The sequence below is a fragment of the Dipteris shenzhenensis genome, chromosome 21 (assembly GCF_047967505.1).
Source record: "Dipteris shenzhenensis isolate YYH24624 ecotype China chromosome 21, Dip_SZ_1.0, whole genome shotgun sequence".
In the NCBI taxonomy this organism is placed as follows: domain Eukaryota; kingdom Viridiplantae; phylum Streptophyta; class Polypodiopsida; order Gleicheniales; family Dipteridaceae; genus Dipteris; species Dipteris shenzhenensis.
The window spans coordinates 30,024,002-30,038,164 of NC_141616.1; the positions used below are offsets into that span (position 1 = coordinate 30,024,002).

At 42.1% G+C, this 14,163-nt stretch overlaps 1 protein-coding gene across 1 annotated transcript; it reads left to right on the forward strand.

Annotated features, from left to right (window-relative positions):
- Positions 1-12,941: 12,941 nt before the first annotated feature.
- Positions 12,942-13,537, forward strand: LOC147888734 (wound-induced protein 1-like). Its single transcript, XM_087392211.1, has one exon. The coding sequence runs from the start codon at positions 12,968-12,970 to the stop codon at positions 13,535-13,537; it is 570 nt and encodes a 189-aa protein (XP_087248337.1). The 5' UTR covers positions 12,942-12,967.
- Positions 13,538-14,163: the final 626 nt, after the last annotated feature.

Here is a 14,163-nt window from a genome sequence, read left to right on the forward strand (position 1 = left end):
CAATAAACTTGTGTTTGACAAACCATACTTTACTTGCAATTTCAAGATCGAGAGGTAAGCCTATAGTTTTGATGTCCGAGCATCATCATACAAGAGCGTCGATTGCAGCTCTTGCACCATGGCCTCAGACTCAGATATCACGTGCACATGCGACATCATGCCTCTAAAAATAGAGTCCATCATGTCCACCATACCCTCTTCATCATATGGGACATCGCAGAGATTATCCCCATGGTCCAAGTGTGCAAATACCCATGATCCCTCGTTGCAATAACAAGGTCTTTAGTGTCCATTTTTAGTGTCTAATGAGGCACAGATTCCCTAGGTTGACGTGGAGATGACGGAGCAATCACAAGAGGGCACGTGGCCATGTGGTAAGATGCATGATGACAGAAGTGTTCTATGAGGTCTTGTCCCAGCTGCAGCCATGCAATGCCCTATCATCAAGGAGGGGTATTGGCGATCTGGAATGCAGTCTTTTGTCACTATTCTACATGTACCTGTATCATTCCTCATATTCTTCATCACTCTATCAATTGTTTCAACGTCCTTGACCTTCCTTGCTCTCTTTGCATTCAGCTCACAGCTTCTTCTTATCGCTATGGTGATAGCGCACACAGTTTCATCCCATCCTACCACTAGTTTATATCAATTCTTAGTCGATCGATGCGCAATTGCAAAGGTTGAGGATTAGGAGCTTCACCAGCATCGATTGGTTGAAGGTGAACATCCAGCAAATGGCTTCGGCACTTTGTTAGCAGTTGGTAGTTGGATCAGCTGTGGAGTTTTTGGGTGAAAATCGGGTGCTTACAAAACTAATCTATCACCGAGCTGTTCTTGCCTATGGACAGGGACTTGATGGTGCAACTTCGTGTTCGACTGACGATATGGTGGCGGAGTTTGGCAACCTAGCTTAGGGTGAGTACAAGTTGAGTGCTTGCAAGGATGTTCAAGTTCATGATCTCTATCGGCAGATTCTCGAGCCACACTCTGTTTGCAAGCCAAAACATATACGATTTCTCCTAGGACTCGTGGGATGATCACGGTAGCGGAGTAGAGACAAGTGCCTTGGGCATGAATTTTGAAGAAAAGAATCCATGCAGAGACACAGGGGGTGGCGACGGCGGTGGAGAAGAAAGAGGCTATGAATTCAAAGATTGACCAAATTTTGAAAATTTTGTTCCCCTTACAGCTTTCCTCTATTGTTCCCCAAAGGAATACAGCACTAATTTTCACCCCGGAGCCAGAAGGTCATCTGCAGGACGTGGATGAGGGCCCATCCAGTCAAGAGCATAAGAAGTAGAGGCATCAAGGTCCTTGTGGCATGCAAGGAGTGTCGGTGATAGTGCTTCCTTCTATTTCCCCCCTTACTCCTTCCCATGCAGTTACAGCATCAACAGGGGTTCCTTTGAGTTTGCTAAGTAGTGAGATATCATCAACGTAGCTCAGTGTGGTGCCTCCAATTCCCCCACCAGTGATTTTCAAGCGGGTGATCATTTCGATGGCACTCGAGACAACTGTGATGGGTACTTCATCGGGGAACCCTATGGGTGGCAGTTCCATCACTCGAAGATGGCTAAAGCATCTCCAGCGCACAACAGCAACAATGGTGGCAACTTCCACTGCGGCAGTAGAAGTGATAGAGGCATTTCAGGTTACTCCAGCAAAGGACATCATTGCGATTTTTGCACCTTTGGTGGTCTCTCCAACACCATCGACTGGATTAACCTTGCGGCTGCAACTGACACATGTGCAACTCCAATTTTGTACACAGCTCCTAGCACATCTGGCGATGCAGTGTTCTACGGGGACCGATTCCTCTCGTGGGAATGCACTAGAGACTGAAGTTCTTCAGCTACTACGAAGTGAAAATGAGGCACTACGAAGTCAGAATGTGAGGATGCAACAATTGGAGGAGCGGGTTGCAATTTTAGAAGCCCATGTGTAGGTAATAGAAGCTCACACACAACAATTGCACGCGGAGTACATAGGGGGTATTCATTGCGAGCTATTGCAATGTACTACCGATGCACTGACTAAATATTTGTGAGCTTTCCCTAGCACGATCAGCATCAACATGGAGCAGATGGATTCGCTCCTTGCGTCTTTGCAACAAGGAGATGTTCGAGTAGAGTGGGATAAACAAACTGCACAATGGCGAGAAGCAATGGTTCCGTTGATGTGTTGGGCTATTGTTTTGCACCAATGCCAACCAGATGTAGATGGTGATGTGGGTGCCGATGTGGGGTCAGTCCTGCAAAGTGGTCCGCAGGTGCACATAGTCTCCAGTCTGATGGGTTCAAGTTCTTTAGTAGATGGGAGTGATAATGCAGATAAGGAAAAGGGGTTGGTTGCGGAATCAACACTTATTGAAGAAGATTTCCATGCAAATTATGAAGAGTTGGCTCAAGAAATTGTGGAAGATGTTGCTCGCTCAAGGAATAAGGTACAGGTTTTGAAGGAACAAAGGCGTTCCCTATGTTTTTTGTTGGAGCTGTGCACCCACTCCTTCAGCATGTCCCTGCCTCCTCGCCCTCCTTGGTGGAAATAAGTAGATCGTTTTTGCAAAAGTTTTACAATAAGCATACTCATTTGCTTCATCTGCCTCATCCTCCTTATGAGCCGATTGTCATCGAGCACCCAACTACACAAGAGGAGTGCTAGGAACAACAACTGTCATGGGGTTCATGGATTGAAGAGGTACTTCCTCTTGAGCAGTGGCCTGAGCATCAGCCAGTGGATTGGTCTAAACCACATCCATAACAGGGGTTGATGGATATGGAAAAAGAACGACAGTTAAAGTTGTGGTTTTGGAAGAGACAATTGGATACTGTTGAGGCACAATCGAGTGAAGCTGACTCTACGAAAAGCGGTTGAGACCGGATTTGAGTGAACGAAGTGATGCGGGACCGAGAAAAGTTGGTGTTCTTGGTGCACACTTGCAATCTTGTTCGAGTAAGAGTCTAGATGAGCGGGGGCTTTTGGGTATCCTCGCAGTTTGAAGAGCACCTTGAGTGACCTGTGCTCTTTTGCACAAGTAGGCAGCAACAACAACAGACCAATTCTTACTTATTCAATGAATATAGATTCGGAAAGAGATGCTTGTTTTCATGTGTTCTTAGTGATTTAGTTGTGATCTTCTTAAGTTGCACCTTGTTCTTTGCCGAGGCTTTGCCCAAAATGATTGTTGCACAAAATACACACACACATTTTGATGCTTATCATAGGGGATGTGTATCTATCGTGGGTCCGCACAGTCCACCGTGTTGGCCATGTGTTATTATATAACCATGCGGGTTTGCAACACTACATGGGCTAGCAGCAGTGACTGCTGTGAGGGGTATGCGTGGGTAGGTTAGATGCAACTGCCGACGGTTCTCAAACAGTTCCCAACCGCTGTCTTGTAAGCATGCTATTACTAGCATTCTGACTCCATTCATTTTTGATACAAGAGATATGCATTATGCAATGTTATGGTGATTCTATATTCTTCTTTGTTCTTTGTGTTTTTAGTACATGATGCACTGTGTGTTCATCTTGTGTACCAAGTAGTGTCTACATGGTATAGTGATGCTACAACTCACCTGCGTTGTATCAAGCATGTGTGTGATGTGCTCCCCCTCAAACACCTTGCATCCCCTCCGCTTTTTACATATGTCCTTTCTATTTGGAGAAAATCTTGTATTTTCATGCCAAAATATCATCACTCTAGCAATGACTTTTGCACTTAGGCTTTCTCTCCTTTTCTTGCATTCTGTTGAAGCCCACAGACTTCCCAGATCGAAATGATCATGCTGGAGCCATGTTGCTCCTTTCGATTGACAACATCTTTGATATTGTGCACTGAAGCCGTTTCTCCTTTGTTTCAGAGGACACCAACATAGCTAATGTCGCCCTCTTTGCAGGTAGTTCATCTAAGTTGTGCACCCCTTTCACTTTCTGTAGGCCATTTCTCAGGTTAGAGAGCATTGCCTCTTGGGCGTGCATCTTGCGAGGTGTTGGTAGGGTTGTTACTTTATGAACTTTAGTGTGCAAGATAAAGCTTATGAAAAATCAAGTCTCATATTCACTTGAATGGCCAGATGTTGTTGCCTTGAATGCTCCAACCAATTGTCACACCATAGCTCGTATTCTTCGCTCTAATGGCAATGATTGAATGTGTGCATCTGCAACAACTGCTTCCCGCTGTTGCTTTGCAAGGAGTCTTCTTTCTTCTCATTGTTTATTTTTTTGCAAATGTTGCAAAAGTGTTTTCCATTGCCATTTCGATATTGTGCCATTGCTTTCCTCGACCTGCAATCTGTTTCTTGTGCCTTGACCAGGCCTTTCACCTTTCTTGTCTTGCAGCCTCTGTCTACTTCTCTTGCAAGACATGGAAAGCTGCATGTTGCCAATAATGTCGTGGCCATGATAAGTCCAAAATAGATCCAAAGAAGCTAGCTTGTGAGGCGAGCAAAGTATATAAGACAACTTACCTAGAAGAAGACAGTGCCAAACCAAAATATGCACAAGGTCACATCGAGGTGTGTGTGGGTTGCAGGGCATTTGCAAGTTGCAAGTACTTAATATTCCAAGATTTGATGGCCGAGAGATGTGAAAATTTGAAATTCATGAGAGTAGCAAAATTTTTAGTCGCTAGCGAGTTTCCCCCCTCCGACGATACACGTCAGCAAAATTGGATACTTCTTGGATCGATATGATCGTGCTGGAGCCATGTTGGTCCTTTCGATTGGCAACACCTTTGATATTGTGCGCTAAAGCCATTTCTCCTTTGTTTCAGGGGACACCAACATAGCTAATGTCACCCTCTTTGTAGGTAGTTCATCTAAGCTATGCACCCCTTTCACTTTCCAAAGGCCATTTCTCAGGTTAGAGAGCAGTGCCTCTTGGGCGTGCATCTCGCTAGGTGTTGGTAGGGTTGTTACTTTATGAACGAACTTTAGTGTGCAGGCTAAAGCTTATGAAAAATCAAGACTCGTATTCACTTGAATGGCCAGATGTTGTTGCCTTGAATGCTCCAACCAATCATCACACCACAGCTCATATTCTTTGCTCCAATGGCAATGATTGAATGTGTGCATCTATAAAACAATTGCTTCCCGTTGTTGCTCTGCAAGGAGTCTTCTTTCTTCTCATTGTTTATTCCTTTGCAAATGTTGCAAAAGTTTTTTCCATTGACATTTTGATACCATGCCATTGCTTTCCTCGACCCGCAATCTATTCCTTATGCCTTGACCAGGCCTTTCACCTTTCTTGTCTTGCAGCCTCTGTCTACTTCTCTTGCAAGCCATGGAAAGCTGCATGTTGCCATTAACGCCATGGCCATGATAAGTCCAGAATAGATCCAAAGAAGCTAGCTTGTGAGGAGAGTAAAGAATAGAAGACAACGTACTCGGACGAAGACAATGCCAAACCAAAATCTGCACAAGGTCACGTCAAGGTGTGTGTGGGTTGCAGGGCATTTGTAGGTTGCAAGTACTTAATATTCTAAGATTTGATGGGCGGGAGGTGTGAAATTTTGAAATTCGTGAGAGTAGCAAAATTTTCAGCTGTCGGTGGGTTTCCCCCCTCCAGCGATACACATCAACAGAATTGGATATCCCAAACAAGTGCAATGTGGCTTAAAATGCTTAAATACACAAATAGGCCAAAGGGTATGCTATCGGATTTGATGCCATGTATTATGAAATGCAATGACCTTTGGCATGCTTATGAGCCATATAGCAAGCAAGTGCACGGAAAAAGAAACAATTAAAATTTTTTAATAGTGTTGGATTTATTTAAAGATCTTTGCACAATCACAAATTGCACATTTTCAACTTCTTCCATATTAGGGTGAATCTAGATACCAATATAAAAAACTATCAATGTTTTAAGACCACCATGCATTAGTTTATGCTTTAACGATCTCATTCCAAATCCTTATTTCATAATTATTTGGCCTCATGTTCAAGTGTGGAATGTGTATTACAACTTGAAGACAAATATTACCGAATTCCGTTGAGCAATGCATAAGGTATGGGTCATGTAAGATACCTATATACAAAAAATTCCCTAAACCTCACCAAAAATGACTACATCCAAGCAAACTACCGTAGCAATGGCATGCCTTGCTAAATTTCCGTTCTTTGTAAAGGACCCCACTTTTTTTGGGGGGGAGAAAATCTTGTCCCGCTTTTCCTTCCAAGGAGGCTCCCAAAACAAAGATGATTGTTCCTACATCTGTCACGTAGCTCCTTGCATACAGTGGCCATCTTACTAAGGCTATGAGGAGGTAGCCTTGTGGGAATGTTCTCAATAGCTAGTTGCATTTTGGCAAGTCCAAAAAGGAGTAGATTTGAGCATCCTCAACGTAGTTTGAGTAGCATGGAGGACCATCATCTTGGAGGAATCCGAGGACATCGCTTGGATCATAAGAAATATAAGGGTTCCAGCATGGACATGTGTCTAAATGGGAGGCCATCTTTTATTTTAATGGACTAGGCTGATGATGTAAAGAGATGATTATTTTATCAATCTTTTACTACAATCCAATAGTTTTTCACAATTTCAATTACTAACATAGGCTTAATGTAGTGGTCTTTGGTCCCAATCTAATGTTTGCCTAACTAATCTTGACTTAAAGCAATATCGTTTAGAAAAGGAATGAACCCTAGTTAGTAACAAATAACAATTAAATATCAAGTAAGCCATGGTAGCTAAAAACTTTTGGCTTAAGGGAAACTCATATATAAATAATGTCATCCCGATCCAATTGTGTGTTCAGAAAAGTGTGAGTTCTTGTGATTATATAGACCAATTTCTCATTAATATACACCAAATGTACCACTAATGTGCACGTGGCTAGTTGGAGATACTAAGTTATAATTCCCCAATTACTAGCTTACAAACATGCTTATTAATGGGGAAAACATATTTCCATATCCTACCACATTTGCTTGTAGTAGCTATTCTAAAACACAAACTCAAGTTTATCATTAACAAAATAAAAGATAGCTCGACGGGATGGGAAGCAGACCTATATCACCGCTATCAAAGAGACTCCACATCAAAGGACCACATCCTCAACATCCACAACATCAACATCCATCCTCAAACTATCACATCCTCAACATTGATGTCCATCCTCGAGTCACCCACCCAATTATCAACAAGGTCAAGAAGCACCACCCAAATGGTTAGTCCAAAAAATAGCAAAGTTCATGGTATTGGACAATGGTAGTGATGAGAAAATTCATCAAGTAGACCAAGGAGTGGTAGCTCATGCCCAAGAGGACCTAGAGGTGTGAGAAATATAGGTATATCCATCAACCATCCAGAATGCAGATCAAGATAATTCTATTATTTGTGATTGTGATGAGGAAACACCAATGGAAAATAAATCCATCTTATATAGCTGAGTATCTCCCCGTACAACATTTTAGAAGTTGCATATACATTCTTGAAGTTTTTTCAATTTATAACATCATATAAAGGTAGAGAATCATTGGAGGATATATATGGTACATTGACTCACAATGGAAAGCCTATTCAGATCCACCTTAATAGTACAATAATGCAAAAAGGCATTGCATTTCCACCTATAGAGTAAACTTCTCCTTTGAGGTATCTAAATGCAAGGTACTTTGAAAATGACACGATGTTAGATCTTGTATATGCAAAGAAGAAGTAGGTTTGTGGCAAAGATAGTAAACCACGAGGGAGTATGAAAATAATTCATATTTATAAAATCATCAATACTCCTCAACAAGCAAAGGGCACAAGATTGGGCTTATCACATATCAATGTTGCTAAGCCAACTCACATAAATCTCCCATAATGGCAAGAGCTACACTCCCCATGTACTGGCAAGAATCATTAGGATTGAGATCCAGCAAGAGGAAGCCTCTGTACCAATCTCTCCACAAGGAATAGATCCTTTGTGATTATCTCCTATATCGGAAATAGAGTCCCAACCCTCTCTCAATGAGAATGAATGGTTGATATCAATCAAGGCAAATACAACGTACTGATATTGACAATGAGTAGCTCTACGGAAGAACAATGCAACTCAGTTCATGATTGGTACCACAACAACAATCGTAGATTGACACTAGGAAACAAATATAAGAGGTAGCCACATCTCAAATAGACTTCACACTGGACTAGACAGTGCATCTAGATAAGAAACACAAGTAAAAAATGTAACTGAGCTTATTATTCTAGTGACACAACTACAAAACATATCAAGATAGAGGACACAATGCCACATGGGTGCATGGTAACCAACCAATATAGATATGGAAATCCAACATTTCACATCATATAAGATCAAAGTCAACAATTTCAACCAATGCTAGAAATATTTGCTAGTATAGCATCAAAAGAGCAGCATGTGACATGGAAAGGCAAATGATTCCATCCCTCGTAGAAAGTAGAGAGAGAGACTCATAGGCTCAGAGAAAGCATGATAGAGTAGATGCCACAAAAAAATATTTATATAAACTTCTCTGGAAGAAAGTAGGCAGGCTATAATATAAAATCATAGTGACCCTACAATAAAAACAATTGTAGCTTTAAGATATGTTCAATAGCAAGGAAGTGTTAGGATGAAATATATGTCACACAAGAAACAAACATCGAGTTGCAAAAGAGTCTCAAAGACTATAAACACCAAGTCCATGCACTAGAGAAAGAATGTACAACAACAAAGGAGTAACTTATGGATGCCAATTGATGTAGAAATCAATTCTCAAGCCGGTTAATCTAGTTCACAGGACTAGATGACCCATTGCAAGCACAAACCAAAGTGGCTCAATAGTTCAAGAGCCTTCAAGTTGCCTATACCTCCACATTTGGTAAGTATAGTGAGAGGTGCAGTGTGCACAAAGTTGCAAGGTCAAAAGGTAGGCAATAATTTCAAATTAGAACTCCAGTTTACTAATCAAACAAATGAGAATTTAGAGGAGCCCCAGTCCAAGATCTATTGGCTCAAAGCACCACAACATTGTACAAAGATTTTTGAAAGTGATCATCTTCAAAGAAGATCTTGGATTCAATGGGTGCAATTAGAACTCAATGTTACATGCATCAACCACTCACAATTGGGATATGCAAATATGAAAAAATACTACAACTGAGAAAAAACAATTTTGTAAAAGCAATTCAGATTTATCAGATATTTTTAACAATTAAATTTAGCATGGACAAGTAAATGATGATTGCATAGATTAGTGAGAGCCGCTAGGCTATCACTTAATACTCAGACTCTTATCAAACATAGAAGAAAACAATACCAATGCCAAATAAAAAATATCAATTTTTGGCATCACATCTTTCCCCCCCCAGTAGATCCTCTCTAGTGACAAAGAGGGTCTGCTGGCCTTCAAGGTGGTCGAGCATAGAAGAATTTAAGGCGATACTCATTGGTGCGCCCGGGTATCACCATGCCATCAACAGCCTCAAGCTAATAGGTTCCATTCATGAACTTTTTGACTCGATATGGTCCCTCTCATCAGCCGATAAACTTTTTGTCTAGCCGCTTGTCCAGACAACTATCAAATCTCATGACCAAATCTCCTTCTAGAAAATCCAAAATATTCAACCTATAACCACCCAGTAGTTTCCAAATTGAATTCTTGTTTAGATGGATATGATATAAAACATTTAGAATACTATCATATAGCTTGGGAATTTGACTTGGGTACCATCCATCTAATCTACTCCAAACCCTTGGTCCAAACCCATGATAGGTGAGAAGGCACAAACACATGGTAGATACAAACTTTACAAAGCTTAAACACAACATCACTCCATTGCCATGCACAAGACATAATACAGAGCGAAAGTATACTTTCGGCAACAATCCTATGTCTACAAGAGAAACACATAGAAAATAACACAACTATCAGTATAATAGGATTCCAAATAGTTTCATTGAACTCAAGCTCAGGTATCATTACATAGTACAAAGATAACGTCCTCCTCATACGTAAAAATTACACATACGAAGGAAATTGCAAAGTTTTGCTATGCATATTCAAAACAAATTAAGCACATGACATCATGGTAACCAACCTCCAAACACAAACCATTTTTTCTTAATTCTAATGCTCAATTATTTGCTCCTACAACTACCAAGTGAAAATTCATTGTTTGGGACTTCAACATCAATTACAAATATAAATCACTGAGCATCAATCAACTAACAAATCTCATGAGCACACAATCAATGCAACAATAACCAAAGTCCCAACAACGATTCATGGATCCATCCGCAATTGACCACATATGGACAAACAAAAACCCAAAACCAAAAGTAACGGGAACAATCTTCGTGTACTGGTCAAACCACGATCTTCTATATGCTATAATTATAAACACTTAACCTTGCAAACAATAATTGCACTCCCATACAAATCTTAGATTTCACTAAGGGTAAGCGTCTTGAATAAATTCACCTTGTTTAATATATTTATAACACTCATATAAGAATTTCCAACATGCTTCAATCAAATTAGGAAATGCAAATAAAACATATTCTCGGTCAATACACCAGCGAATGTCTAGACTGGGTGAAGTTTGAACAACTGCATTCTCAAAAATTGAGATTTCGGATTCTGGACTGCTTTGCGACTGCTTAACCTTCCTCGGCCAATGGATTGGGATCTGATTTTCTTTGCGGCGCTAACTTTGCAGCCTCCTAAGCTGAGGGCCATTCGGTTCTACTTGGAATGCCAGCTTTGGCACTTAGCACTTCATCAAGCTAACGGCTCATCATCTCGACCTACGACATTCAGGTTACTCTCTAAAGTGACATGACTTTGAACAGCGTAGTGCGTATCCCTATGTGTTCACATCTGCCTCTGCTGAATTCGTTTGGTTAGTTGTTCGTGAAGGCTACCCTATGATGCTCGCAAACCAATATTTCGGAGAAGGCTCTCAATAGGAGAAAAAAATTATAGAACATGCATCCTGAATGGTCTGATTGTAGCATAGATTAAGGCAGAGATTGTCCCAAAAGTGATAATAGAAGTCATATATATGCACTTGTGAAAGTAAGCAATTGGCATGTCTTTCCTCAGACTTTCTAGCTCGTGGGTGGGTTCTTCCTTCCAATGCTTAAAATTTTATCGCAGATAGATGGTTAGCTTTTTGGCTCACCACCAATGGGTAGGCCTTAGTAATCGTTTGTCTTTGAAAGAGAAAAATCAAGTATTTACTTATTTTTATGTTCTCTTTTTTCTTATTAGAATTAAATTCTCCATCTTTTTCTCCCCCTTCTCTCTCTCTCTCTCTCTTCTTCTTCTTCTTCATCCCTTGAAATCCTCCACTTTTTTCTCCCCCCTTTTACTCTCTCCCTTTCTTCTTCTTCTTGTTTTTGAAATCCTCCACTTTTTTCTCCCCCTTTTACTCTCTCCATCTTCTTCTTCTTCTTCTTGTTCTGCTCTCTCTCAGCTTACAATTTGCCCTCTTTTAAGTGCACCATCCTAGGCAGGGCACATGAATGAAATTCATCTTGTTTCCCAATATATGTCCCTCGTCAAGGGCCACGGTCGGTTGGAATTTAATTCCAGCCGTCCGATTCTTTGCACTTCCTACAAGGAAGTTGAAATCTCAGCACTCGTAGGTCAAATCAGTGTCAAAATTTTGGCTATGCTTCGTTGGCTGCTGAAAGTACTGTCGGAGGTCATTGTCACGCTAGAAGATGGAGGTGAATTCGCACGTCGTTTTTGAGTCAATTTCAGGGCCTCTTGTGGGACCCTCGATGTTGGCGTTTTTCCAAAATGAAAGTGGCTCGGTTCCACGCCTAGCTCCTTCATGAACTCTGTCAGCAGCCTCGCATTATCGTATCGCATGTAGTAGTCGTTCACTGATTTCAAACATCCCGCGTCGTCCAGATCCTCCGAAGCCCACGGAAGAGCCCAATTCAACAATGTGCATTCCAATTTCTAGCCCTATTCCAAGGGACGATAGGAAGAAACGAGGTACAGGGCCGAGATGTATAAGGGAGACTTCAAAGTACAGGAGCGAGATGCATTCCAATTTCTAGCCCTATTCCAAGGGACGCACCTCTGGTGTACCAGTTATCGTGCCCATGGTAAACCCCGGGTAGCCAAGTGAGGAGCGGATAACTCGTGAAAGCATCTAAGTAGGAAATCCTTCTCTAGACAAGTTCTCCTACCAAGTGAAAGAACATCACTTCGATAGGCGAGAGGTGAAAGCACCGCGAGGATGATGGGCTTCCTCGTACTTCTGCGGCGTGAAATTTCTCATTAGCCAAACAATCATCGGGAGATGTATAGGGGAGATGTCGAAGTACAGGGGCAAGATGCATTCCAATTTCTAGCCCTATTCCAAGGGACGCTCCTCTGGTGTACAAGTTATCGTGTCCACGGTAAACCCCGGGTAGCCAAGTGAGGAGCGGGTAACTCGTGAAAGCATCTAAGTAGGAAATCCTTCTCTAGACAAGTCCTCCTACCAAGTGAAAGAACATCACTTCGATAACGATGGGCTTCCTCGTACTAATATGTTTCCTCGTACTTCTGCGGCGTGAAATTTCTCATTATCCAAACAATCATCCGGTTACGCCCCTGTACCTCGTTTCTTCCTATCGTCCCTTGGAATAGGGCTAGAAATTGGAATGCACATTGTTGAATTGGGCTCTTCCGTGGGCTTCGGAGGATCTGGACGACGCGGGATGTTTGAAATCAGTGAACGACTACTACGTGCGATACGATAATGCGAGGCTGCTGACGGAGGCCGTGAAGGAGCTCACATGCATAAACCTCAAAAGGTGCGTTAAGGTAGGTGATCGACAATGAGCCTGCTTGGCTACCTACTCCTCCCTCCTCCCTTTCATGTGCCCAAGCAGGGAAGGATCTATCTCCCTCGCTCTCTCTCTCTCTCTATATATGTTGCAATGCACACTTCTGATTCTTCCCTCCACTCTTCTGGTTCTTTCTACTTCCCATCTCATCTTTCCATTATGCAGCCGGCCTCCATTAAACCTCGCATGCATCGTACCCTCCACGAAATCATGGAAGAACCCCATCGCTTTACCCCTTCTGATTTTAGCTTCCGTGATTGGAGCCTCCCCGATCCGGCTCCTCGCTCCGCGCTTGACGACGAGGAGAAGGCCAATGAGAAGCTCCTTCGCTTGTTCCACACCGCAATGGCAGCCAGCAATGTTGCTGTGCTCAAAAGCTTGCTTGCAGAGAATCTAGAGTGGTGGTTCCACGGCGCTCCGTGTCACCAATACATGAGACGTGTGCTTACTGGGAGACGTTCCTTCCGTTCTATCACCCTTGGGCCAGTGCGGATCTTTGCGTTTTCTGATAAGGTGTTTGTGGATTGTTGCGGACCCGATAAAGAGACGCACTGGGCTCACATTTGGAGCGTCAAAGCTGGCCGCCTGGTGCAACTCAGAGAATACTGGAATGTAGGCGTTATGGTGCGGGACGACTCATCATCCACAAAGGAGCGTTTGTCGAGTCTTTGGGAAAGTAAACTATGGAACACGAATATGTCGACGCCTGGACTGATACTCACGATTTGAAAAGCCTCACCGTAGTTTCAAATCGTAGGACGACAGACTAAATGTGTCAATCAGCTTAGAAGTGAGCTAAGATAATATATTTGAGATTCAAGCTGTTCCCTTTTGAAATCAATGATCTGAGAATATCACTAAAATTGTCCGGTCACCTTGCAAGAATCAGATTCAATGTTTCTCAGCCTTGCGTTCACGAGCATAACATAAGTCTTCCATTTTTGCAGTTTAGTAATAGTTTTGATTGTGAAATATCGCCAAGTCAAATTTTGTAACCTAGCATACCGCAACAAGTGAAACGATTGTGGAGTACTTTAACTGAATTCTGAAATGTGATACTTAGAACAATGTATGCATGAAAGCACTTGGCTCCAACTTGTGGGTTTTACAGAGGTCTTTAGACACCCGTTTGGCTGGCATAAAGCCCTTTCAACTGAAAAACACATATTTTTTGCAGGCAAACGACTTTCTGGATAGCAATTTATTTTTTCAAGCAATAGCTTCAGCAGTTAACAGGCAAATCAGGTTTAGTGCCTTGCTCACGAACGAACATGTGAGACCTGGATGAGTGACCGGAAAGCTTGAAGTGAGTTGAAGACTTGTAGCTAGAGGAAGCCAAGGCAATCGTTCTAGGG

Bases quoted from the DNA above. Each gene is read 5' to 3' on its own strand.
- LOC147888734 (XM_087392211.1), top strand. From the start codon at position 12,968: ATGCAGCCGGCCTCCATTAAACCTCGCATGCATCGTACCCTCCACGAA.